This window comes from Palaemon carinicauda, chromosome 33 (genome assembly GCF_036898095.1).
Source record: "Palaemon carinicauda isolate YSFRI2023 chromosome 33, ASM3689809v2, whole genome shotgun sequence".
NCBI classification, from domain to species: domain Eukaryota; kingdom Metazoa; phylum Arthropoda; class Malacostraca; order Decapoda; family Palaemonidae; genus Palaemon; species Palaemon carinicauda.
The window spans coordinates 11,508,716-11,535,629 of record NC_090757.1 but is presented as its reverse complement, the minus strand read 5'-3'; the positions used below and the strand labels follow the sequence as shown (position 1 = coordinate 11,535,629).

Genomic DNA, 26,914 nt, shown 5'->3' with positions numbered 1-26,914 from the left:
ACAGAGCTAGAGCTGGATTGTCCAGAACAAGGGACAATCTCAACAGAGCTAGAGCGGTGTGACCAGAACAGGTGTCAATGTCAATAGAGCTTGAGCTGGATTGTCCAGAACAGGGGACAATCTCAACAGAGCTAGAGCTGGATTGTCCAGAACAGGGGACAATCTCAACAGAGCTAGAACTGGATTGTCCAGAACAGGGGACAATCTCAACAGAGCTAGAGCTGGATTGTCCAGAACAAGGGACAATCTCAACAGAGCTAGAGCTGGATTGTCCAGAACATGGGGCAATCTCAACAGAGCTAGAGCTGGATTGTCCAGAACAGGGGACAATCTCAACAGAGCTAGAGCTGTGTGACCAGAACAGGAGTCAATGTCAATAGAGCTTGAGCTGGATTGTCCAGAACAGGGGACAATCTCAACAGAGCTAGAGCTGGATTGTCCAGAACAGGGGACAATCTCAACAGAGCTAGAGCTGGATTGTCCAGAACAGGGGACAATCTCAACAGAGCTAGAGCTGGATTGTCCAGAACAAGGGACAATCTCAACAGAGCTAGAGCTGGATTGTCCAGAACAAGGGACAATCTCAACAGAGCTAGAGCTGTGTGACCAGAACAGGTATCAATGTCAATAGAGCTTGAGCTGGATTGCCCAGAACAGGGGACAATCTCAACAGAACTAGAGCTGGATTATCCAGAACAAGGGACAATCTCAACAGAGCTAGAGCTGTGTGACCAGAACAGGTGTCAATGTCAACAGAGCTAGAGCTGGATTGTCCAGAACAAGGGACAATCTCAACAGAGCTACAGCAGTGTGACCAGAACAGGTGTCAATGTCAATAGAGCTTGAGCTGGATTGTCCAGAACAGGGGACAATCTCAACAGAGCTAGAGCTGTGTGATCAGAACAGGAGTAATGTCAATAGAGCTTGAGCTGGATTGTCCAGAACAGGGGACAATCTCAACAGAGCTAGAGCTGTGTGACCAGAACAGGAGTCAGTGTCAATAGAGCTAGAGCTGGATTGTCCAGAACAAGGGACAATCTCAACAGAGCTAGAGCTGGATTGTCCAGAACAAGGGACAATCTCAACAGAGCTAGAGCGGTGTGTGCAGAACAGGAGTCAATGTCAATAGAGCTTGAGCTGGATTGTCCAGAACAGGGGACAATCTCAACAGAGCTAGAGCTGTGTGACCAGAACAGGAGTCAATGTCAATAGAGCTTGAGCTGAATTGTCCAGAACAGGGGACAATCTCAACAGAGCTAGAGCTGGATTGTCCAGAACAAGGGACAATCTCAACAGAGCTAGAGGGGTGTAACCAGAACAGGAGTCAATGTCAATAGGGCTTGAGTTGGATTGTCCAGAACAGGTGACAATCTCAACAGAGCTAGAGCTGGATTGTCCAGAACAAGGGACAATCTCAACAGAGCTAGAGCTGTGTGACCAGAACAGGAGTCAATGTCAATAGAGCTTGAGCTGGATTGTCCAGAACAGGGGACAATCTCAACAGAGCTAGAGCTGGATTGTCCAGAACAGGGGACAATCTCAACAGAGCTAGAGCTGTGTGATCAGAACAGGAGTAATGTCAATAGAGCTTGAGCTGGATTGTCCAGAACAGGGGACAATCTCAACAGAGCTAGAGCTGTGTGACCAGAACAGGAGTCAGTGTCAATAGAGCTAGAGCTGGATTGTCCAGAACAAGGGACAATCTCAACAGAGCTAGAGCTGGATTGTCCAGAACAAGGGACAATCTCAACAGAGCTAGAGCGGTGTGTGCAGAACAGGAGTCAATGTCAATAGAGCTTGAGCTGGATTGTCCAGAACAGGGGACAATCTCAACAGAGCTAGAGCTGTGTGACCAGAACAGGAGTCAATGTCAATAGAGCTTGAGCTGGATTGTCCAGAACAGGGGACAATCTCAACAGAGCTAGAGCTGGATTGTCCAGAACAAGGGACAATCTCAACAGAGCTAGAGCGGTGTAACCAGAACAGGAGTCAATGTCAATAGGGCTTGAGTTGGATTGTCCAGAACAGGGGACAATCTCAACAGAGCTAGAGCTGGATTGTCCAGAACAAGGGACAATCTCAACAGAGCTAGAGCTGTGTGACCAGAACAGGAGTCAATGTCAATAGAGCTTGAGCTGGATTGTCCAGAACAGGGGACAATCTCAACAGAGCTAGAGCGGATTGTCCAGAACAGGAGTCAATGTCAATAGAGCTTGAGCTGGATTGTCCAGAACAGGGGACAATCTCAACAGAGCTAGAGTTGGATTGTCCAGAACAAGGGACAATCTCAACAGAGCTAGAGCTGTGTGACCAGAACAGGAGTCAATGTCAATAGAGCTTGAGCTGGATTGTCCAGAACAGGGGACAATCTCAACAGAGCTAGAGCTGTGTGACCAGAACAGGAGTCAATGTCAATAGAGCTTGAGCTGGATTGTCCAGAACAGGGGACAATCTCAACAGAGCTAGAGCTGGATTGTCCAGAACAAGGGACAATCTCAACAGAGCTAGAGCGGTGTGACCAGAACAGGTGTCAATGTCAATAGAGCTTGAGCTGGATTGTCCAGAACAAGGGACAATCTCAACAGAGCTAGAGCTGTGTAACCAGAACAGGAGTCAATGTCAATAGAGCTTGAGCTGGATTGTCCAGAACGGGACAATCTCAACAGAGCTAGAGCTGGATTGTCCAGAACAAGGGACAATCTCAACAGAGCTAGAGCGGTGTGACCAGAACAGGTGTCAATGTCAATAGAGCTTGAGGCTGGATTGTCCAGAACAGGGGACAATCTCAACAGAGCTAGAGCTGGATTGTCCAGAACAGGGGACAATCTCAACAGAGCTAGAGCTGGATTGTCCAGAACAGGGGACAATCTCAACAGAGCTAGAGCTGGATTGTCCAGAACAGGGACAATCTCAACAGAGCTAGAGCTGGATTGTCCAGAACAGGGACAATCTCAACAGAGCTAGAGCTGGATTGTCCAGAACAGGGGACAATCTCAACAGAGCTAGAGCTGGTGTGACCAGAACAGGAGTCAATGTCAATAGAGCTTGAGCTGGATTGTCCAGAACAGGGGACAATCTCAACAGAGCTAGAGCTGGATTGTCCAGAACAGGGGACAATCTCAACAGAGCTAGAGCTGGATTGTCCAGAACAGGGGACAATCTCAACAGAGCTAGAGCTGGATTGTCCAGAACAAGGGACAATCTCAACAGAGCTAGAGCTGGATTGTCCAGAACAGGGACAATCTCAACAGAGCTAGAGCTGGTGTCCAGAACAGGACAATGTCAATAGAGCTTGAGCTGGATTGCCCAGAACAGGGGACAATCTCAACAGAGCTAGAGCTGGATTGTCCAGAACAAGGGACAATCTCAACAGAGCTAGAGCTGTGTGACCAGAACAGGTGTCAATGTCAACAGAGCTAGAGCTGGATTGTCCAGAACAAGGGACAATCTCAACAGAGCTACAGCAGTGTGACCAGAACAGGTGTCAATGTCAATAGAGCTTGAGCTGGATTGTCCAGAACAGGGGACAATCTCAACAGAGCTAGAGCTGTGTGATCAGAACAGGAGTAATGTCAATAGAGCTTGAGCTGGATTGTCCAGAACAGGGGACAATCTCAACAGAGCTAGAGCTGTGTGACCAGAACAGGAGTCAATGTCAATAGAGCTTGAGCTGATTGTCCAGAACAGGGGACAATCTCAACAGAGCTAGAGCTGGATTGTCCAGAACAAGGGACAATCTCAACAGAGCTAGAGGGGTGTAACCAGAACAGGAGTCAATGTCAATAGGCTTGAGCTGGATTGTCCAGAACAGGGACAATCTCAACAGAGCTAGAGCTGGATTGTCCAGAACAGGGACAATCTCAACAGAGCTAGAGCTGTGTGACCAGAACAGGAGTCAATGTCAATAGAGCTGAGCTGGATTGTCCAGAACAGGGGACAATCTCAACAGAGCTAGAGCTGGATTGTCCAGAACAGGGGACAATCTCAACAGAGCTAGAGCTGTGTGATCAGAACAGGAGTAATGTCAATAGAGCTTGAGCTGGATTGTCCAGAACAGGGGACAATCTCAACAGAGCTAGAGCTGTGTGACCAGAACAGGAGTCATGTCAATAGAGCTAGAGCTGGATTGTCCAGAACAGGGACAATCTCAACAGAGCTAGAGCTGGATTGTCCAGAACAAGGGACAATCTCAACAGAGCTAGAGCGGTGTGTGCAGAACAGGAGTCAATGTCAATAGAGCTTGAGCTGGATTGTCCAGAACAGGGGACAATCTCAACAGAGCTAGAGCTGTGTGACCAGAACAGGAGTCAATGTCAATAGAGCTTGAGCTGGATTGTCCAGAACAGGGGACAATCTCAACAGAGCTAGAGCTGGATTGTCCAGAACAAGGGACAATCTCAACAGAGCTAGAGCGGTGTAACCAGAACAGGAGTCAATGTCAATAGAGCTTGAGCTGGATTGTCCAGAACAGGGGACAATCTCAACAGAGCTAGAGCTGGATTGTCCAGAACAAGGGACAATCTCAACAGAGCTAGAGCTGTGTGACCAGAACAGGAGTCAATGTCAATAGAGCTTGAGCTGGATTGTCCAGAACAGGGGACAATCTCAACAGAGCTAGAGCCGGATTGTCCAGAACAGGAGTCAATGTCAATAGAGCTTGAGCTGGATTGTCCAGAACAGGGGACAATCTCAACAGAGCTAGAGCTGGATTGTCCAGAACAAGGGACAATCTCAACAGAGCTAGAGCTGTGTGACCAGAACAGGAGTCAATGTCAATAGAGCTTGAGCTGGATTGTCCAGAACAGGGGACAATCTCAACAGAGCTAGAGCTGTGTGACCAGAACAGGAGTCAATGTCAATAGAGCTTGAGCTGGATTGTCCAGAACAGGGGACAATCTCAACAGAGCTAGAGCTGGATTGTCAGAACAAGGGACAATCTCAACAGAGCTAGAGCGGTGTGACCAGAACAGGTGTCAATGTCAATAGAGCTTGAGCTGGATTGTCCAGAACAAGGGACAATCTCAACAGAGCTAGAGCTGTGTAACCAGAACAGGAGTCAATGTCAATAGAACTTGAGCTGGATTGTCCAGAACGGGACAATCTCAACAGAGCTAGAGCTGGATTGTCCAGAACAAGGGACAATCTCAACAGAGCTAGAGCGGTGTGACCAGAACAGGTGTCAATGTCAATAGAGCTTGAGGCTGGATTGTCCAGAACAGGGGACAATCTCAACAGAGCTAGAGCTGGATTGTCCAGAACAGGGGACAATCTCAACAGAGCTAGACTGGATTGTCCAGAACAGGGGACAATCTCAACAGAGCTAGAGCTGGATTGTCCAGAACAAGGGACAATCTCAACAGAGCTAGAGCTGGATTGTCCAGAACATGGGGCAATCTCAACAGAGCTAGAGCTGGATTGTCCAGAACAGGGGACAATCTCAACAGAGCTAGAGCTGTGTGACCAGAACAGGAGTCAATGTCAATAGAGCTTGAGCTGGATTGTCCAGAACAGGGGACAATCTCAACAGAGCTAGAGCTGGATTGTCCAGAACAGGGGACAATCTCAACAGAGCTAGAGCTGGATTGTCCAGAACAGGGGACAATCTCAACAGAGCTAGAGCTGGATTGTCCAGAACAAGGGACAATCTCAACAGAGCTAGAGCTGGATTGTCCAGAACAAGGGACAATCTCAACAGAGCTAGAGCTGTGTGACCAGAACAGGTATCAATGTCAATAGAGCTTGAGCTGGATTGTCCAGAACAGGGGACAATCTCAACAGAACTAGAGCTGGATTGTCCAGAACAAGGGACAATCTCAACAGAGCTAGAGCTGTGTGACCAGAACAGGTGTCAATGTCAACAGAGCTAGAGCTGGATTGTCCAGAACAAGGGACAATCTCAACAGAGCTACAGCAGTGTGACCAGAACAGGTGTCAATGTCAATAGAGCTTGAGCTGGATTGTCCAGAACAGGGGACAATCTCAACAGAGCTAGAGCTGTGTGATCAGAACAGGAGTAATGTCAATAGAGCTTGAGCTGGATTGTCCAGAACAGGGGACAATCTCAACAGAGCTAGAGCTGTGTGACCAGAACAGGAGTCATGTCAATAGAGCTAGAGCTGGATTGTCCAGAACAAGGGACAATCTCAACAGAGCTAGAGCTGGATTGTCCAGAACAAGGGACAATCTCAACAGAGCTAGAGCGGTATGTGCAGAACAGGAGTCAATGTCAATAGAGCTTGAGCTGGATTGTCCAGAACAGGGGACAATCTCAACAGAGCTAGAGCTGTGTGACCAGAACAGGAGTCAATGTCAATAGAGCTTGAGCTGGATTGTCCAGAACAGGGGACAATCTCAACAGAGCTAGAGCTGGATTGTCCAGAACAAGGGACAATCTCAACAGAGCTAGAGCGGTGTAACCAGAACAGGAGTCAATGTCAATAGGGCTTGAGTTGGATTGTCCAGAACAGGGGACAATCTCAACAGAGCTAGAGCTGGATTGTCCAGAACAAGGGACAATCTCAACAGAGCTAGAGCTGTGTGACCAGAACAGGAGTCAATGTCAATAGAGCTTGATCTGGATTGTCCAGAACAGGGGACAATCTCAACAGAGCTAGAGCGGATTGTCCAGAACAGGAGTCAATGTCAATAGAGCTTGAGCTGGATTGTCCAGAACAGGGGACAATCTCAACAGAGCTAGAGTTGGATTGTCCAGAACAAGGGACAATCTCAACAGAGCTAGAGCTGTGTGATCAGAACAGGAGTAATGTCAATAGAGCTTGAGCTGGATTGTCCAGAACAGGGGACAATCTCAACAGAGCTAGAGCTGTGTGACCAGAACAGGAGTCAGTGTCAATAGAGCTAGAGCTGGATTGTCCAGAACAAGGGACAATCTCAACAGAGCTAGAGCTGGATTGTCCAGAACAAGGGACAATCTCAACAGAGCTAGAGCGGTGTGTGCAGAACAGGAGTCAATGTCAATAGAGCTTGAGCTGGATTGTCCAGAACAGGGGACAATCTCAACAGAGCTAGAGCTGTGTGACCAGAACAGGAGTCAATGTCAATAGAGCTTGAGCTGGATTGTCCAGAACAGGGGACAATCTCAACAGAGCTAGAGCTGGATTGTCCAGAACAAGGGACAATGTCAACAGAGCTAGAGCGGTGTAACCAGAACAGGAGTCAATGTCAATAGAGCTTGAGTTGGATTGTCCAGAACAGGGGACAATCTCAACAGAGCTAGAGCTGGATTGTCCAGAACAAGGGACAATCTCAACAGAGCTAGAGCCGGATTGTCCAGAACAGGAGTCAATGTCAATAGAGCTTGAGCTGGATTGTCCAGAACAGGGGACAATCTCAACAGAGCTAGAGCCGGATTGTCCAGAACAGGAGTCAATGTCAATAGAGCTTGAGCTGGATTGTCCAGAACAGGGGACAATCTCAACAGAGCTAGAGTTGGATTGTCCAGAACAAGGGACAATCTCAACAGAGCTAGAGCTGTGTGACCAGAACAGGAGTCAATGTCAATAGAGCTTGAGCTGGATTCTCCAGAACAGGGGACAATCTCAACAGAGCTAGAGCTGTGTGACCAGAACAGGAGTCAATGTCAATAGAGCTTGAGCTGGATTGTCCAGAACAGGGGACAATCTCAACAGAGCTAGAGCTGGATTGTCTAGAACAAGGGACAATCTCAACAGAGCTAGAGCGGTGTGACCAGAACAGGTGTCAATGTCAATAGAGCTTGAGCTGGATTGTCCAGAACAAGGGACAATCTCAACAGAGCTAGAGCTGTGTAACCAGAACAGGAGTCAATGTCAATAGACTTGAGCTGGATTGTCCAGAACAGGTGACAATCTCAACAGAGCTAGAGCTGGATTGTCCAGAACAAGGGACAATCTCAACAGAGCTAGAGCGGTGTGACCAGAACAGGTGTCAATGTCAATAGAGCTTGAGCTGGATTGTCCAGAACAGGGGACAATCTCAACAGAGCTAGAGCTGGATTGTCCAGAACAGGGGACAATCTCAACAGAGCTAGAGCTGGATTGTCCAGAAACAGGGGACAATCTCAACAGAGCTAGAGCTGGATTGTCCAGAACAAGGGACAATCTCAACAGAGCTAGAGCTGGATTGTCCAGAACATGGGGCAATCTCAACAGAGCTAGAGCTGGATTGTCCAGAACAGGGGACAATCTCAACAGAGCTAGAGCTGTGTGACCAGAACAGGAGTCAATGTCAATAGAGCTTGAGCTGGATTGTCCAGAACAGGGGACAATCTCAACAGAGCTAGAGCTGGATTGTCCAGAACAGGGGACAATCTCAACAGAGCTAGAGCTGGATTGTCCAGAACAGGGGACAATCTCAACAGAGCTAGAGCTGGATTGTCCAGAACAAGGGACAATCTCAACAGAGCTAGAGCTGGATTGTCCAGAACAAGGGACAATCTCAACAGAGCTAGAGCTGTGTGACCAGAACAGGATCAATGTCAATAGAGCTTGAGCTGGATTGTCCAGAACAGGGGACAATCTCAACAGAGCTAGAGCTGGATTGTCCAGAACAAGGGACAATCTCAACATAGCTAGAGCTGTGTGACCAGAACAGGTGTCAATGTCAACAGAGCTAGAGCTGGATTGTCCAGAACAAGGGACAATCTCAACAGAGCTACAGCAGTGTGACCAGAACAGGTGTCAATGTCAATAGAGCTTGAGCTGGATTGTCCAGAACAGGGGACAATCTCAACAGAGCTAGAGCTGTGTGATCAGAACAGGAGTAATGTCAATAGAGCTTGAGCTGGATTGTCCACAACAGGGGACAATCTCAACAGAGCTAGAGCTGTGTGACCAGAACAGGAGTCAATGTCAATAGAGCTAGAGCTGGATTGTCCAGAACAGGGACAATCTCAACAGAGCTAGAGCTGGATTGTCCAGAACAAGGGACAATCTCAACAGAGCTAGAGCGGTGTGTGCAGAACAGGAGTCAATGTCAATAGAGCTTGAGCTGGATTGTCCAGAACAGGGGACAATCTCAACAGAGCTAGAGCTGTGTGACCAGAACAGGAGTCAATGTCAATAGAGCTTGAGCTGGATTGTCCAGAACAGGGGACAATCTCAACAGAGCTAGAGCTGGATTGTCCAGAACAAGGGACAATCTCAACAGAGCTAGAGCGGTGTAACCAGAACAGGAGTCAATGTCAATAGGGCTTGAGTTGGATTGTCCAGAACAGGGGACAATCTCAACAGAGCTAGAGCTGGATTGTCCAGAACAAGGGACAATCTCAACAGAGCTAGAGCTGTGTGACCAGAACAGGAGTCAATGTCAATAGAGCTTGAGCTGGATTGTCCAGAACAGGGGACAATCTCAACAGAGCTAGAGCTGGATTGTCCAGAACAGGGGACAATCTCAACAGAGCTAGAGCTGTGTGATCAGAACAGGAGTAATGTCAATAGAGCTTGAGCTGGATTGTCCAGAATAGGGGACAATCTCAACAGAGCTAGAGCTGTGTGACCAGAACAGGAGTCATGTCAATAGAGCTAGAGCTGGATTGTCCAGAACAAGGGACAATCTCAACAGAGCTAGAGCTGGATTGTCCAGAACAAGGGACAATCTCAACAGAGCTAGAGCGGTGTGTGCAGAACAGGAGTCAATGTCAATAGAGCTTGAGCTGGATTGTCCAGAACAGGGGACAATCTCAACAGAGCTAGAGCTGTGTGACCAGAACAGGAGTCAATGTCAATAGAGCTTGTGCTGGATTGTCCAGAACAGGGGACAATCTCAACAGAGCTAGAGCTGGATTGTCCAGAACAAGGGACAATCTCAACAGAGCTAGAGCGGTGTAACCAGAACAGGAGTCAATGTCAATAGGGCTTGAGCTGGATTGTCCAGAACAGGGGACAATCTCAACAGAGCTAGAGCTGGATTGTCCAGAACAAGGGACAATCTCAACAGAGCTAGAGCTGTGTGACCAGAACAGGAGTCAATGTCAATAGAGCTTGAGCTGGATTGTCCAGAACAGGGGACAATCTCAACAGAGCTAGAGCGGATTGTCCAGAACAGGAGTCAATGTCAATAGAGCTTGAGCTGGATTGTCCAGAACAGGGGACAATCTCAACAGAGCTAGAGCTGGATTGTCCAGAACAAGGGACAATCTCAACAGAGCTAGAGCTGTGTGACCAGAACAGGAGTCAATGTCAATAGAGCTTGAGCTGGATTCTCCAGAACAGGGGACTATCTCAACAGAGCTAGAGCTGTGTGACCAGAACAGGAGTCAATGTCAATAGAGCTTGAGCTGGATTGTCCAGAACAGGGGACAATCTCAACAGAGCTAGAGCTGGATTGTCTAGAACAAGGGACAATCTCAACAGAGCTAGAGCGGTGTGACCAGAACAGGTGTCAATGTCAATAGAGCTTGAGCTGGATTGTCCAGAACAAGGGACAATCTCAACAGAGCTAGAGCTGTGTAACCAGAACAGGAGTCAATGTCAATAGAACTTGAGCTGGATTGTCCAGAACAGGGACAATCTCAACAGAGCTAGAGCTGGATTGTCCAGAACAAGGGACAATCTCAACAGAGCTAGAGCGGTGTGACCAGAACAGGTGTCAATGTCAATAGAGCTTGAGCTGGATTGTCCAGAACAGGGGACAATCTCAACAGAGCTAGAGCTGGATTGTCCAGAACAGGGGACAATCTCAACAGAGCTAGAACTGGATTGTCCAGAACAGGGGACAATCTCAACAGAGCTAGAGCTGGATTGTCCAGAACAAGGGACAATCTCAACAGAGCTAGAGCTGGATTGTCCAGAACATGGGGCAATCTCAACAGAGCTAGAGCTGGATTGTCCAGAACAGGGGACAATCTCAACAGAGCTAGAGCTGTGTGACCAGAACAGGAGTCAATGTCAATAGAGCTTGAGCTGGATTGTCCAGAACAGGGGACAATCTCAACAGAGCTAGAGCTGGATTGTCCAGAACAGGGGACAATCTCAACAGAGCTAGAGCTGGATTGTCCAGAACAGGGGACAATCTCAACAGAGCTAGAGCTGGATTGTCCAGAACAAGGGACAATCTCAACAGAGCTAGAGCTGGATTGTCCAGAACAAGGGACAATCTCAACAGAGCTAGAGCTGTGTGACCAGAACAGGTATCAATGTCAATAGAGCTTGAGCTGGATTGCCCAGAACAGGGGACAATCTCAACAGAACTAGAGCTGGATTGTCCAGAACAAGGGACAATCTCAACAGAGCTAGAGCTGTGTGACCAGAACAGGTGTCAATGTCAACAGAGCTAGAGCTGGATTGTCCAGAACAAGGGACAATCTCAACAGAGCTACAGCAGTGTGACCAGAACAGGTGTCAATGTCAATAGAGCTTGTGCTGGATTGTCCAGAACAGGGGACAATCTCAACAGAGCTAGAGCTGTGTGATCAGAACAGGAGTAATGTCAATAGAGCTTGAGCTGGATTGTCCAGAACAGGGGACAATCTCAACAGAGCTAGAGCTGTGTGACCAGAACAGGAGTCAGTGTCAATAGAGCTAGAGCTGGATTGTCCAGAACAAGGGACAATCTCAACAGAGCTAGAGCTGGATTGTCCAGAACAAGGGACAATCTCAACAGAGCTAGAGCGGTATGTGCAGAACAGGAGTCAATGTCAATAGAGCTTGAGCTGGATTGTCCAGAACAGGGGACAATCTCAACAGAGCTAGAGCTGTGTGACCAGAACAGGAGTCAATGTCAATAGAGCTTGAGCTGGATTGTCCAGAACAGGGGACAATCTCAACAGAGCTAGAGCTGGATTGTCCAGAACAAGGGACAATCTCAACAGAGCTAGAGCGGTGTAACCAGAACAGGAGTCAATGTCAATAGGGCTTGAGTTGGATTGTCCAGAACAGGGGACAATCTCAACAGAGCTAGAGCTGGATTGTCCAGAACAAGGGACAATCTCAACAGAGCTAGAGCTGTGTGACCAGAACAGGAGTCAATGTCAATAGAGCTTGAGCTGGATTGTCCAGAACAGGGGACAATCTCAACAGAGCTAGAGCCGGATTGTCCAGAACAGGAGTCAATGTCAATAGAGCTTGAGCTGGATTGTCCAGAACAGGGGACAATCTCAACAGAGCTAGAGTTGGATTGTCCAGAACAAGGGACAATCTCAACAGAGCTAGAGCTGTGTGACCAGAACAGGAGTCAATGTCAATAGAGCTTGAGCTGGATTCTCCAGAACAGGGGACTATCTCAACAGAGCTAGAGCTGTGTGACCAGAACAGGAGTCAATGTCAATAGAGCTTGAGCTGGATTGTCCAGAACAGGGGACAATCTCAACAGAGCTAGAGCTGGATTGTCTAGAACAGGGGACAATCTCAACAGAGCTAGAGCGGTGTGACCAGAACAGGTGTCAATGTCAATAGAGCTTGAGCTGGATTGTCCAGAACAAGGGACAATCTCAACAGAGCTAGAGCTGTGTAACCAGAACAGGAGTCAATGTCAATAGAACTTGAGCTGGATTGTCCAGAACAGGTGACAATCTCAACAGAGCTAGAGCTGGATTGTCCAAAACAAGGGACAATCTCAACAGAGCTAGAGCGGTGTGACCAGAACAGGTGTCAATGTCAATAGAGCTTGAGCTGGATTGTCCAGAACAGGGGACAATCTCAACAGAGCTAGAGCTGGATTGTCCAGAACAGGGGACAATCTCAACAGAGCTAGAACTGGATTGTCCAGAACAGGGGACAATCTCAACAGAGCTAGAGCTGGATTGTCCAGAACAAGGGACAATCTCAACAGAGCTAGAGCTGGATTGTCCAGAACATGGGGCAATCTCAACAGAGCTAGAGCTGGATTGTCCAGAACAGGGGACAATCTCAACAGAGCTAGAGCTGTGTGACCAGAACAGGAGTCAATGTCAATAGAGCTTGAGCTGGATTGTCCAGAACAGGGGACAATCTCAACAGAGCTAGAGCTGGATTGTCCAGAACAGGGGACAATCTCAACAGAGCTAGAGCTGGATTGTCCAGAACAAGGGACAATCTCAACAGAGCTAGAGCTGGATTGTCCAGAACATGGGACAATCTCAACAGAGCTAGAGCTGGATTGTCCAGAATAGGGAGCAATTTCAACAGAGCTAGAGCTGGATTGTCCAGAACAGGGGACAATCTCAACAGAGCTAGAGCTGGATTGTCCAGAACAGGGGACAATCTCAACAGAGCTAGAGCTGGATTGTCCAGAACAGGGGACAATCTCAACAGAGCTAGAGCTGGATTGTCCAGAACAAGGGACAATCTCAACAGAGCTAGAGCTGGATTGTCCAGAACAGGGGACAATCTCAACAGAGCTAGAGCTGTGTGACCAGAACAGGAGTCAATGTCAATAGAACTAGAGCTGGATTGTCCAGAACAGGGGACAATCTCAACAGAGCTCGAGCTGGATTGTCCAGAGCAGGGGACAATCTCAACAGAGCTAGAGCTGGAAAGTCCAGAACAGGGGACAATCTCAACAGAGCTAGAGCTGGATTGTCCAGAACAGGGTACAATCTCAAAAGAGCTAGAGCTGTGTGACCAGAACAGGAGTCAATGTCAACAGAACTAGAGCTGGATTGTCCTGAACAGGGGACAATCTCAACAGAGCTAGAGCTGGATTGTCCAGAACAGGGGACAATCTCAACAGAGCTAGAGCTGGATTGTCCAGAACAGGGGACAATCTCAACAGAGCTAGAGCTGTGTGACCAAAACAGGAGTCAAAGTCAATAGAGCTTGAGCTGGATTGTCCAGAACAGGGGACAATCTCAACAGAGCTAGAGCTGGATTGTCCAGAACAGGGGACAATCTCAACAGAGCTAGAGCTGGATTGTCCAGAACAGGGGACAATCTCAACAGAGCTAGAGCTGGATTGTCCAGAACAAGGGACAATCTCAACAGAGCTAGAGCTGGATTGTCCAGAACAGGGGGCAATCTCAACAGAGCTAGAGCTGGATTGTCCAGAACAGGGGACAATCTCAACAGAGCTAGAGCTGTGTGACCAGAACAGGAGTCAATGTCAATAGAGCTTGAGCTGGATTGTCCAGAACAGGTGACAATCTCAACAGAGCTAGAGCTGGATTGTCCAGAACAGGGGACAATCTCAACAGAGCTAGAGCCGGATTGTCCAGAACAGGGGACAATCTCAACAGAGCTAGAGCTGGATTGTCCAGAACAAGGGACAATCTCAACAGAGCTAGAGCTGGATTGTCCAGAACAAGGGACAATCTCAACAGAGCTAGAGCTGGATTGTCCAGAATAGGGAACAATCTCAACAGAGCTAGAGCTGGATTGTCCAGAACAGGGGACAATCTCAACAGAGCTAGAGCTGGATTGTCCAGAACAGGGGACAATCTCAACAGAGCTAGAGCTGGATTGTCCAGAACAAGGGACAATCTCAACAGAGCTAGAGCTGGATTGTCCAGAACAGGGGACAATCTCAACAGAGCTAGAGCTGTGTGACCAGAACAGGAGTCAATGTCAATAGAACTAGAGCTGGATTGTCCAGAACAGGGGACAATCTCAACAGAGCTCGAGCTGGATTGTCCAGAACAGGGGACAATCTCAGCAGAGCTAGAGCTGGATTGTCCAGAACAGGGGACAATCTCAACAGAGCTAGAGCTGTGTGACCAGAACAGGAGTCAATGTCAACAGAACTAGAGCTGGATTGTCCAGAACAGGGGACAATCTCAACAGAGCTAGAGCTGGATTGTCCAGAACAGGGGACAATCTCAACAGAGCTAGAGCTGTGTGACCAAAACAGGAGTCAAAGTTAATAGAGCTTGAGCTGGATTGTCCAGAACAGGGGACAATCTCAACAGAACTAGAGCTGGATTGTCCAGAACAGGGGACAATCTCAACAGAACTAGAGCTGGATTGTCCAGAACAGGGGACAATCTCAACAGAGCTAGAGCTGGATTGTCCAGAACAGGGGACAATCTCAACAGAGCTAGAGCTGTGTGACCAAAACAGGAGTCAAAGTCAATAGAGCTTGAGCTGGATTGTCCAGAACAGGGGACAATCTCAACAGAACTAGAGCTGGATTGTCCAGAACAGGGGACAATCTCAACAGAGCTAGAGCTGGATTGTCCAGAACAGGGGACAATCTCAACAGAGCTAGAGCTGCAGTGTCCAGAACAGGGGACAATCTCAACAGAGCTAGAGCTGTGTGACCAAAACAGGAGTCAAAGTCAATAGAGCTTGAGCTGGATTGTCCAGAACAGGGGACAATCTCAACAGAACTAGAGCTGGATTGTCCAGAACAGGGGACAATCTCAACAGAACTAGGGCTGGATTGTCCAGAACAGGGGACAATCTCAACAGAGCTAGAGCTGGATTGTCCAGAACAGGGGACAATCTCAACAGAGCTAGAGCTGTGTGACCAAAACAGGAGTCAAAGTCAATAGAGCTTGAGCTGGATTGTCCAGAACAGGGGACAATCTCAACAGAGCTAGAGCTGGATTGTCCAGAACAGGGGACAATCTCAACAGAGCTAGAACTGGATTGTCCAGAACAGGGGACAATCTCAACAGAGCTAGAGCTGGATTGTCCAGAACAAGGGACAATCTCAACAGAGCTAGAGCTGGATTATCCAGAACAGGGGGCAATCTCAACAGAGCTAGAGCTGGATTGTCCAGAACAGGGGACAATCTCAACAGAGCTAGAGCTGTGTGACCAGAACAGGAGTCAATGTCAATAGAGCTTGAGCTGGATTGTCCAGAACAGGTGACAATCTCAACAGAGCTAGAGCTGGATTGTCCAGAACAGGGGACAATCTCAACAGAGCTAGAGCTGGATTGTCCAGAACAGGGGACAATCTCAACAGAGCTAGAGCTGGATTGTCCAGAACAAGGGACAATCTCAACAGAGCTAGAGCTGGATTGTCCAGAACAAGGGACAATCTCAACAGAGCTAGAGCTGTGTGACCAGAACAGGTATCAATGTCAATAGAGCTTGAGCTGGATTGCCCAGAACAGGGGACAATCTCAACAGAACTAGAGCTGGATTGTCCAGAACAAGGGACAATCTCAACAGAGCTAGAGCTGTGTGACCAGAACAGGTGTCAATGTCAACAGAGCTAGAGCTGGATTGTCCAGAACAAGGGACAATCTCAACAGAGCTACAGCAGTGTGACCAGAACAGGTGTCAATGTCAATAGAGCTTGTGCTGGATTGTCCAGAACAGGGGACAATCTCAACAGAGCTAGAGCTGTGTGATCAGAACAGGAGTAATGTCAATAGAGCTTGAGCTGGATTGTCCAGAACAGGGGACAATCTCAACAGAGCTAGAGCTGTGTGACCAGAACAGGAGTCAGTGTCAATAGAGCTAGAGCTGGATTGTCCAGAACAAGGGACAATCTCAACAGAGCTAGAGCTGGATTGTCCAGAACAAGGGACAATCTCAACAGAGCTAGAGCGGTGTGTGCAGAACAGGAGTCAATGTCAATAGAGCTTGAGCTGGATTGTCCAGAACAGGGGACAATCTCAACAGAGCTAGAGCTGTGTGACCAGAACAGGAGTCAATGTCAATAGAGCTTGAGCTGGATTGTCCAGAACAGGGGACAATCTCAACAGAGCTAGAGCTGGATTGTCCAGAACAAGGGACAATCTCAACAGAGCTAGAGCGGTGTAACCAGAACAGGAGTCAATGTCAATAGGGCTTGAGTTGGATTGTCCAGAACAGGGGACAATCTCAACAGAGCTAGAGCTGGATTGTCCAGAACAAGGGACAATCTCAACAGAGCTAGAGCTGTGTGACCAGAACAGGAGTCAATGTCAATAGAGCTTGAGCTGGATTGTCCAGAACAGGGGACAATCTCAACAGAGCTAGAGCCGGATTGTCCAGAACAGGAGTCAATGTCAATAGAGCTTGAGCTGGATTGTCCAGAACAGGGGACAATCTCAACAGAGCTAGAGTTGGATTGTCCAGAACAAGGGACAATCTCAACAGAGCTAGAGCTGTGTGACCAGAACAGGAGTCAATGTCAATAGAGCTTGAGCTGGATTCTCCAGAACAGGGGACTATCTCAACAGAGCTAGAGCTGTGTGACCAGAACAGGAGTCAATGTCAATAGAGCTTGAGCTGGATTGTCCAGAACAGGGGACAATCTCAACAGAGCTAGAGCTGGATTGTCTAGAACAGGGGACAATCTCAACAGAGCTAGAGCGGTGTGACCAGAACAGGTGTCAATGTCAATAGAGCTTGAGCTGGATTGTCCAGAACAAGGGACAATCTCAACAGAGCTAGAGCTGTGTAACCAGAACAGGAGTCAATGTCAATAGAACTTGAGCTGGATTGTCCAGAACAGGTGACAATCTCAACAGAGCTAGAGCTGGATTGTCCAAAACAAGGGACAATCTCAACAGAGCTAGAGCGGTGTGACCAGAACAGGTGTCAATGTCAATAGAGCTTGAGCTGGATTGTCCAGAACAGGGGACAATCTCAACAGAGCTAGAGCTGGATTGTCCAGAACAGGGGACAATCTCAACAGAGCTAGAACTGGATTGTCCAGAACAGGGGACAATCTCAACAGAGCTAGAGCTGGATTGTCCAGAACAAGGGACAATCTCAACAGAGCTAGAGCTGGATTGTCCAGAACATGGGGCAATCTCAACAGAGCTAGAGCTGGATTGTCCAGAACAGGGGACAATCTCAACAGAGCTAGAGCTGTGTGACCAGAACAGGAGTCAATGTCAATAGAGCTTGAGCTGGATTGTCCAGAACAGGGGACAATCTCAACAGAGCTAGAGCTGGATTGTCCAGAACAGGGGACAATCTCAACAGAGCTAGAGCTGGATTGTCCAGAACAAGGGACAATCTCAACAGAGCTAGAGCTGGATTGTCCAGAACATGGGACAATCTCAACAGAGCTAGAGCTGGATTGTCCAGAATAGGGAGCAATTTCAACAGAGCTAGAGCTGGATTGTCCAGAACAGGGGACAATCTCAACAGAGCTAGAGCTGGATTGTCCAGAACAGGGGACAATCTCAACAGAGCTAGAGCTGGATTGTCCAGAACAGGGGACAATCTCAACAGAGCTAGAGCTGGATTGTCCAGAACAAGGGACAATCTCAACAGAGCTAGAGCTGGATTGTCCAGAACAGGGGACAATCTCAACAGAGCTAGAGCTGTGTGACCAGAACAGGAGTCAATGTCAATAGAACTAGAGCTGGATTGTCCAGAACAGGGGACAATCTCAACAGAGCTCGAGCTGGATTGTCCAGAGCAGGGGACAATCTCAACAGAGCTAGAGCTGGAAAGTCCAGAACAGGGGACAATCTCAACAGAGCTAGAGCTGGATTGTCCAGAACAGGGTACAATCTCAAAAGAGCTAGAGCTGTGTGACCAGAACAGGAGTCAATGTCAACAGAACTAGAGCTGGATTGTCCTGAACAGGGGACAATCTCAACAGAGCTAGAGCTGGATTGTCCAGAACAGGGGACAATCTCAACAGAGCTAGAGCTGGATTGTCCAGAACAGGGGACAATCTCAACAGAGCTAGAGCTGTGTGACCAAAACAGGAGTCAAAGTCAATAGAGCTTGAGCTGGATTGTCCAGAACAGGGGACAATCTCAACAGAGCTAGAGCTGGATTGTCCAGAACAGGGGACAATCTCAACAGAGCTAGAGCTGGATTGTCCAGAACAGGGGACAATCTCAACAGAGCTAGAGCTGGATTGTCCAGAACAAGGGACAATCTCAACAGAGCTAGAGCTGGATTGTCCAGAACAGGGGGCAATCTCAACAGAGCTAGAGCTGGATTGTCCAGAACAGGGGACAATCTCAACAGAGCTAGAGCTGTGTGACCAGAACAGGAGTCAATGTCAATAGAGCTTGAGCTGGATTGTCCAGAACAGGTGACAATCTCAACAGAGCTAGAGCTGGATTGTCCAGAACAGGGGACAATCTCAACAGAGCTAGAGCCGGATTGTCCAGAACAGGGGACAATCTCAACAGAGCTAGAGCTGGATTGTCCAGAACAAGGGACAATCTCAACAGAGCTAGAGCTGGATTGTCCAGAACAAGGGACAATCTCAACAGAGCTAGAGCTGGATTGTCCAGAATAGGGAACAATCTCAACAGAGCTAGAGCTGGATTGTCCAGAACAGGGGACAATCTCAACAGAGCTAGAGCTGGATTGTCCAGAACAGGGGACAATCTCAACAGAGCTAGAGCTGGATTGTCCAGAACAAGGGACAATCTCAACAGAGCTAGAGCTGGATTGTCCAGAACAGGGGACAATCTCAACAGAGCTAGAGCTGTGTGACCAGAACAGGAGTCAATGTCAATAGAACTAGAGCTGGATTGTCCAGAACAGGGGACAATCTCAACAGAGCTCGAGCTGGATTGTCCAGAACAGGGGACAATCTCAGCAGAGCTAGAGCTGGATTGTCCAGAACAGGGGACAATCTCAACAGAGCTAGAGCTGTGTGACCAGAACAGGAGTCAATGTCAACAGAACTAGAGCTGGATTGTCCAGAACAGGGGACAATCTCAACAGAGCTAGAGCTGGATTGTCCAGAACAGGGGACAATCTCAACAGAGCTAGAGCTGTGTGACCAAAACAGGAGTCAAAGTTAATAGAGCTTGAGCTGGATTGTCCAGAACAGGGGACAATCTCAACAGAACTAGAGCTGGATTGTCCAGAACAGGGGACAATCTCAACAGAGCTAGAGCTGGATTGTCCAGAACAGGGGACAATCTCAACAGAGCTAGAGCTGCAGTGTCCAGAACAGGGGACAATCTCAACAGAGCTAGAGCTGTGTGACCAAAACAGGAGTCAAAGTCAATAGAGCTTGAGCTGGATTGTCCAGAACAGGGGACAATCTCAACAGAACTAGAGCTGGATTGTCCAGAACAGGGGACAATCTCAACAGAACTAGGGCTGGATTGTCCAGAACAGGGGACAATCTCAACAGAGCTAGAGCTGGATTGTCCAGAACAGGGGACAATCTCAACAGAGCTAGAGCTGTGTGACCAAAACAGGAGTCAAAGTCAATAGAGCTTGAGCTGGATTGTCCAGAACAGGGGACAATCTCAACAGAGCTAGAGCTGGATTGTCCAGAACAGGGGACAATCTCAACAGAGCTAGAACTGGATTGTCCAGAACAGGGGACAATCTCAACAGAGCTAGAGCTGGATTGTCCAGAACAAGGGACAATCTCAACAGAGCTAGAGCTGGATTATCCAGAACAGGGGGCAATCTCAACAGAGCTAGAGCTGGATTGTCCAGAACAGGGGACAATCTCAACAGAGCTAGAGCTGTGTGACCAGAACAGGAGTCAATGTCAATAGAGCTTGAGCTGGATTGTCCAGAACAGGTGACAATCTCAACAGAGCTAGAGCTGGATTGTCCAGAACAGGGGACAATCTCAACAGAGCTAGAGCCGGATTGTCCAGAACAGGGGACAATCTCAACAGAGCTAGAGCTGGATTGTCCAGAACAAGGGACAATCTCAACAGAGCTAGAGCTGGATTGTCCAGAACAGGGGACAATCTCAACAGAGCTAGAGCTGGATTGTCCAGAATAGGGAACAATCTCAACAGAGCTAGAGCTGGATTGTCCAGAACAGGGGACAATCTCAACAGAGCTAGAGCTGGATTGTCCAGAACAGGGGACAATCTCAACAGAGCTAGAGCTGGATTGTCCAGAACAAGGGACAATCTCAATAGAGCTAGAGCTGGATTGTCCAGAACAGGGGACAATCTCAACAGAGCTAGAGCTGTGTGACCAGAACAGGAGTCAATGTCAATAGAACTAGAGCTGGATTGTTCAGAACAGGGGACAATCTCAACAGAGCTAGAGCTGGATTGTCCAGAACAGGGGACAATCTCAGCAGAGCTAGAGCTGGATTGTCCAGAACAGGGGACAATCTCAACAGAGCTAGAGCTGTGTGACCAGAACAGGAGTCAATGTCAACAGAACTAGAGCTGGATTGTCCAGAACAGGGGACAATCTCAACAGAGCTAGAGCTGGATTGTCCAGAACAGGGGACAATCTCAACAGAGCTAGAGCTGTGTGACCAAAACAGGAGTCAAAGTCAATAGAGCTTGAGCTGGATTGTCCAGAACAGGGGACAATCTCAACAGAACTAGAGCTGGATTGTCCAGAACAGGGGACAATCTCAACAGAGCTAGAGCTGAATTGTCCAGAACAGGGGACAATCTCAACAGAGCTAGAGCTGTGTGACCAAAACAGGAGTCAAAGTCAATAGAGCTTGAGCTGGATTGTCCAGAACAGGGGACAATCTCAACAGAACTAGAGCTGGATTGTCCAGAACAGGGGACAATCTCAACAGAGCTAGAGCTGGATTGTCCAGAACAGGGGACAATCTCAACAGAGCTAGAGCTGGAGTGTCCAGAACAGGGGACAATCTCAACAGAGCTAGAGCTGTGTGACCAAAACAGGAGTCAAAGTCAATAGAGCTTGAGCTGGATTGTCCAGAACAGGGGACAATCTCAACAGAACTAGAGCTGGATTGTCCAGAACAGGGGACAATCTCAACAGAACTAGAGCTGGATTGTCCAGAACAGGGGACAATCTCAACAGAGCTAGAGCTGGATTGTCCAGAACAGGGGACAATCTCAACAGAGCTAGAGCTGTGTGACCAAAACAGGAGTCAAAGTCAATAGAGCTTGAGCTGGATTGTCCAGAACAAGGGACAATCTCAACAGAACTAGAGCTGGATTGTCCAGAACAGGGGACAATCTCAACAGAGCTAGAGCTGTGTGACCAGAACAGGTGTCAATGTCAATAGAGCTTGAGCTGTATTGTCCAGAACAGGAGACAATCTCAACAGAGCTAGAGCTGGATTGTCCAGAACAAGGGACAATCTCAAAAGAGCTAGAGCTGTGTGACCAGAACAGGTGTCAATGTCAATAGAGCTTGAGCTGGATTGTCCAGAACAGGAGACAATCTCAACAGAGCTAGAGCTGGAGTGGCCTGAATAGGTGACAATCTCAACAGAGCTAGAGCTGTGTGACCAGAACAGGTGTCAGTGTCGATAGAGCTTGAGCTGGATTGTCTAGAACAGGGGACAATCTCAACAGAGCTTGAGCTGGATTGTCCAGAACAGGAGACAATCTCAACAGAGCTAGAGCTGGAGTGACCAGAGAAGGTGACAATTTAGATAAATTTGGCTTTAAAACTGACAAGCAATGCGAATAAGGAGATAATACCAAGACCATTAATTATCCGATCACGTCCACTATCTCATAATTTAGACAACTCTGACTTAGTTTATTTCAATGAAAGAACGCTCCAATTTTTGACTGTTTGACTTGACAAGCAATGATAAAGATGAATTAGGATGATAGGAAATTAATAAAAAGATGAAACTGTTTAGAGCATAAATGTAAAACGTATAGAAATAAAAATGTTGGGAAACTTTTCGTTCTCGATCGAGGTCATAATGTTGTTCCGCGTTTGTTATCAGTGGAGATCTGTGACCGTTTATCACAGTTACAGCTGTGCACCAATTCTCCCATTAATAAACAGGACTTGTTTATCTATTTCCTAGTCTGTTACCTTTTTGTCGATTCAAAGGATGTGATGAACAACAGTTATTTCCGGCATTATATATATGCAGTATATATCTACAGTATATATCTACAGTATATATATATATATATATATATATATATATATATATATATATATATATATATATATATATATATATATATATATATATATATATATCATCATCATCTCCTCCTACGCCTAATGACGCAAAAGGCCTCGGTTAGATAACATAAAAATCAGACTATATATCAGTTTAGTGAGATCGGTGTTTTTCTATGGGCATGAGTCATGGTATGACAATGAAACAATCTCCAATAGATTTAGTGGATTTGAAAACAAAGCCCTCAAAATGATATTGAGAGTTGAATGGCAGGACATGATTAGAAAAGAAACTATAAAAGAGATTACTCGAGTGCCATATGTGGATGAGGTCATGATGAGGGGTAGATGGAGATGGTTTGGGCATGCTCTTCGCACTCCCCAACAGAGATCAGTTCACCAAACGTTTAGCTGGGCTACACAAGGCACTAGAAGAATTGGAAGACCCAGGCTTACATGGCTGATGACTATGAAGCGCGAAGTAGATGATGAATGGAGAGGTATGGAATTAAAAGCTCAAGATATAGACGACTGACGATATATAAAAATAAATATATATATATATATATATATATATATATATATATATATATATATATATATATATATATATATATATATATCATTATTCAAAGCTAATAGACTGACATATAAACTTATCTACCCGCGCGGCAAATAAATATTTTTCAAGGCTTCGAAATAAACTAATAAAACATGAAGATTATGCTCTTTAAAGTTATAGTCGTCTCGAAAGGGTTAAAATGAACGAAATTTTTTTTTTTTGCTAAAATTTAAAGAAACAAAAATATCAGAGTAATGAAACTTGTTGGGTGGTTATGACCAAGTGAAGTCTGAAATGCACCATGTCACCCTTCTACTGCCTTATTGGTTTTTGTAAGATTTCAGACGATTCGATCATAAATATTCCATTGCTCAGGCTTAAAATGAGGATCTTTTCTTATGCGGCGAAATGGGCGTCCTATGGAACGCCTTTTCAAAGTCACACAAAATCGTGTCGGGTCGTATTATTATTATTATTATTATTACTTGCTAAGCTACAACCCTAGTTGGAAAAGCAGGATGCTATAAGCCCTCGGGCTCCAACAGGGAAAATAGCTCAGTGAGGAAAGGAAAAAAGGAAAAATAAAATATTTTAAGAATAGGAACAGCATTAAAATGAATATTTCCTATATAAACTATAAAAATTATAACAAAACAAGAAAGAGAGAAATTAGATAGAATAGTGTGCCCGAGTGCTCTAACCCAAGACAGTGGAAGACCATGGTACAGAGGCTATGGCACTACCTAAGACTAAAGAACACTGGTTTGATTTTGGAGTGCCCTTCTCCTAGAAGAGCTGCTTACCACAGCTAAAGAGTCTCTTCTACCCTTACCAAGAAGAAAGTAGCCACTGAACAATTACAGTGCAGTAGTTAACCGCTTGGGTGAAGAAATATTGTTTAGTAATCTCAGTGTTGTCAGGTGTATGAGGAGAGAGGAGAATCTGTAAAGAATATGCCAGACTATTCGGTGTATGTGTAGGCAAAGGGAAAGTGAACCGTAACCAGAGAGAAGGATCCAATGTAGTACTGTCTGGCCAGTTAAAGGACCCCATAACTCTCTAGCGCAGTGATTCTTAAACTGGGGGGCGCCCCCCCCCCCTAGGGGGGCGCCAGGAGCTTCCAAGGGGGGAGCAAGTAGTTAAAATAGTAACAATGAAAATAAAAATGTAGTAATTATGATGTGTTTGTTTTACAATAATACATAAATATAGATAAATTAATCACTAAGGAGAATGTGTAATATTTTTTTTATGTGGTCATGATCCATGAATGATTGTAGTAAGAGTAAAAAATTTTTATTTTTGCAGTAATTAGTATTTTTTCTAGAATTTTCTATCATTGTAATGACTGCAATCTGTATAATGCTAAAACAGCTTGAAAAAAGATTAAGATGAAAATTTCTTTCATCATAATATATTTATTTTACCCCTTTTCTATGAACAATGTTTATTTTATTGAAATATAGTGCAGTAAATTTCTTTAAAAAATCAACAGCAATGAAATAAAAATCTATCATTCATCCATATACTCACATAACCAATGAAGTATATTAGCATACAAAACGCAACATATTGTTTATAAAAGCAGTACATACATACATACAGTACTTTCTAGTTTGGCAAAAATTTCAAGGGGGGGGAGGGGGGCATGGGATCTATGCTTAATGCAGAAGGGGGGCGCAAGGCAAAAAATTTAAGAACCACTGCTCTATCGGTAGTATCTCAACGGCTGGCTACCAAGTTCCAAATAAAGAAGCCCATCTAAAAGTCTTTTGTATGTTTCTTGACTTTTATTCTGCAGCAATGCATAAAACATTGGATAAATACGACCTTCTCTTATTATGTGTATAACATGAACCTGGTAGAAGAGATTGGGTACCACTTTGAAAAGTGCCATCAGCACAACAATGCTTATTTTCTTTTAGCAGTTCTTGGTGTTTTTTTTTGTATTAAATACATACATACATATATATATATATATATATATATATATATATATATATATATATATATATATATATATATATATACATACATATATATACATATATATATATATATATATATATATATATATATATATATATATATATATATATATATATATATATATATATATATATATACACACACACTTACATTAACTTTTGGTGTTTTTGTTTACAATTTCCTTTTCAAGTGTCTTTGCGCTGAATTATATCGGCGCTCCCTTGCAGGGATATTCTGTTATGTGAAAACCCGGAAATAATAAAATTTTGGAAGGTCAAGGTCAAAGGTCAAGGTCAGGCAAGAGGTCAAGAAATAAGCTGCAGTGGCGGAGGTCTTCGCTCTAATGAGTGCTCCTCTAGTTTGTTTATAAAATAGGGAACGTTTCAAATTCGGGTTTTCATACAAAATGAGGTACTTTAAATTTAGTTTGTTTACTTGTATACAAAATAAAAATGATAAATTCAATTTGCTTATTTGTGTACAAATATAAAATGATTAATTACGGTTGCTTATTTGCATGCAAAATAAGAGAAAACTTCAAATTACACTTTTACGTAACAAAAAAAAAAAAAAAAAAAAAGAAGAGTGAAAGTTTTAGATGAAAAAAGATCTGATATTCTTTCAGCTTCTTTGCATAAAAAAATAAGGATAATCTTTTGATATTGTGAACCTTCGTTAATTCAATCGGTTAATTTGTATACAACATAACGATAACCTAATTATCTTTATTATTTCTGAATAGACATGAGGTAAATATACTCTGAAATTCCTAATATTTTGCGGCAATAAACATAAAAACTTGTAAATAATTTATTCATTTACTTACAAATAAACGTAAACATTTAATTCAGCCTATCCCTTTGTATAAAAATGGAGAGGAATCTAAAATCAAAATAATGATAGTAATAAACTTTATCAACCCAGCTATCTTACATAACTACACTGTTAAGAATTTGCCGTAAAAAAGGTAAAAGTCCTGGGATAAATGTCAAAGAAGCATTTACCGTTTATAAGGATAGAAGAGACTCTTTAGCTATGGTAAGCAGCTCTTCTAGGAGAAAGACACTCCAAAATCAAACCATTGTTCTCTAGTCTTGGGTAGTGCCATAGCCACTGTACCATGGTCTTCCACTGTCTTGGGTTAGAGCTCTCTTGCTTGAGGGTACACTTGGGCATACTATTCTATCTTGTTTCTCTTCCTCTTGTTTAGTTAAAGTTTTCATAGTTTACATAGAAAATATTTATTTAAATGTCATTGTTCATAAAATATATTTTTCCTTGTTTCCTTTCCTCACTGGGCTATTTTCCCTGTTGGGGCCTCTGGGCTTATAGCACTTTGTTTTTCCAACTAGGGTTGTAGCGTAGCAAGTAATAATAATAATAATAATAATAATACTAATAATAATAATAATAATAATAAACGGATATATTGACGTAAAGGAGTGATATTACGGTCACCAACCCGTCGAAGATAACAACAAAGTAGGGTAAAAATTACGGCTGAGGAATATTTTTATGAAGAATTTCCGATTCAAATTACAGATTTTTTAAATTAAGAGTGTAAAAATTATAATTTTGTACAAGCTTCAGTATACCCTCTCTCGCAGGGCTGTACAGTTACTAATGTATAAAAAGCTACAAATCAAATATTGTGAAACGGTGATAAAAACGTAAAGATTAGAGTCAAATTTAAATTGTGAAATGATATCTTGATTATACTCACCAATAAAAGAATGGTCAAGAT

The 26,914-nt window shown here is 45.3% G+C and overlaps 1 protein-coding gene across 2 annotated transcripts in view; it reads right to left on the bottom strand.

The window, feature by feature from the left end:
• The window catches only part of LOC137626070 (tomoregulin-1-like), a 65,669-nt gene that overhangs the window by 24,058 nt on the left and 14,697 nt on the right, over positions 1-26,914 (bottom strand). For both annotated transcript variants that reach the window (XM_068357151.1, XM_068357152.1), the window contains exon 2: positions 26,894-26,914. This exon is cut by the window's right edge. In XM_068357151.1, the coding sequence (XP_068213252.1) occupies positions 26,894-26,914 (21 nt within the window). The remainder of the gene's footprint in view (positions 1-26,893) is intronic.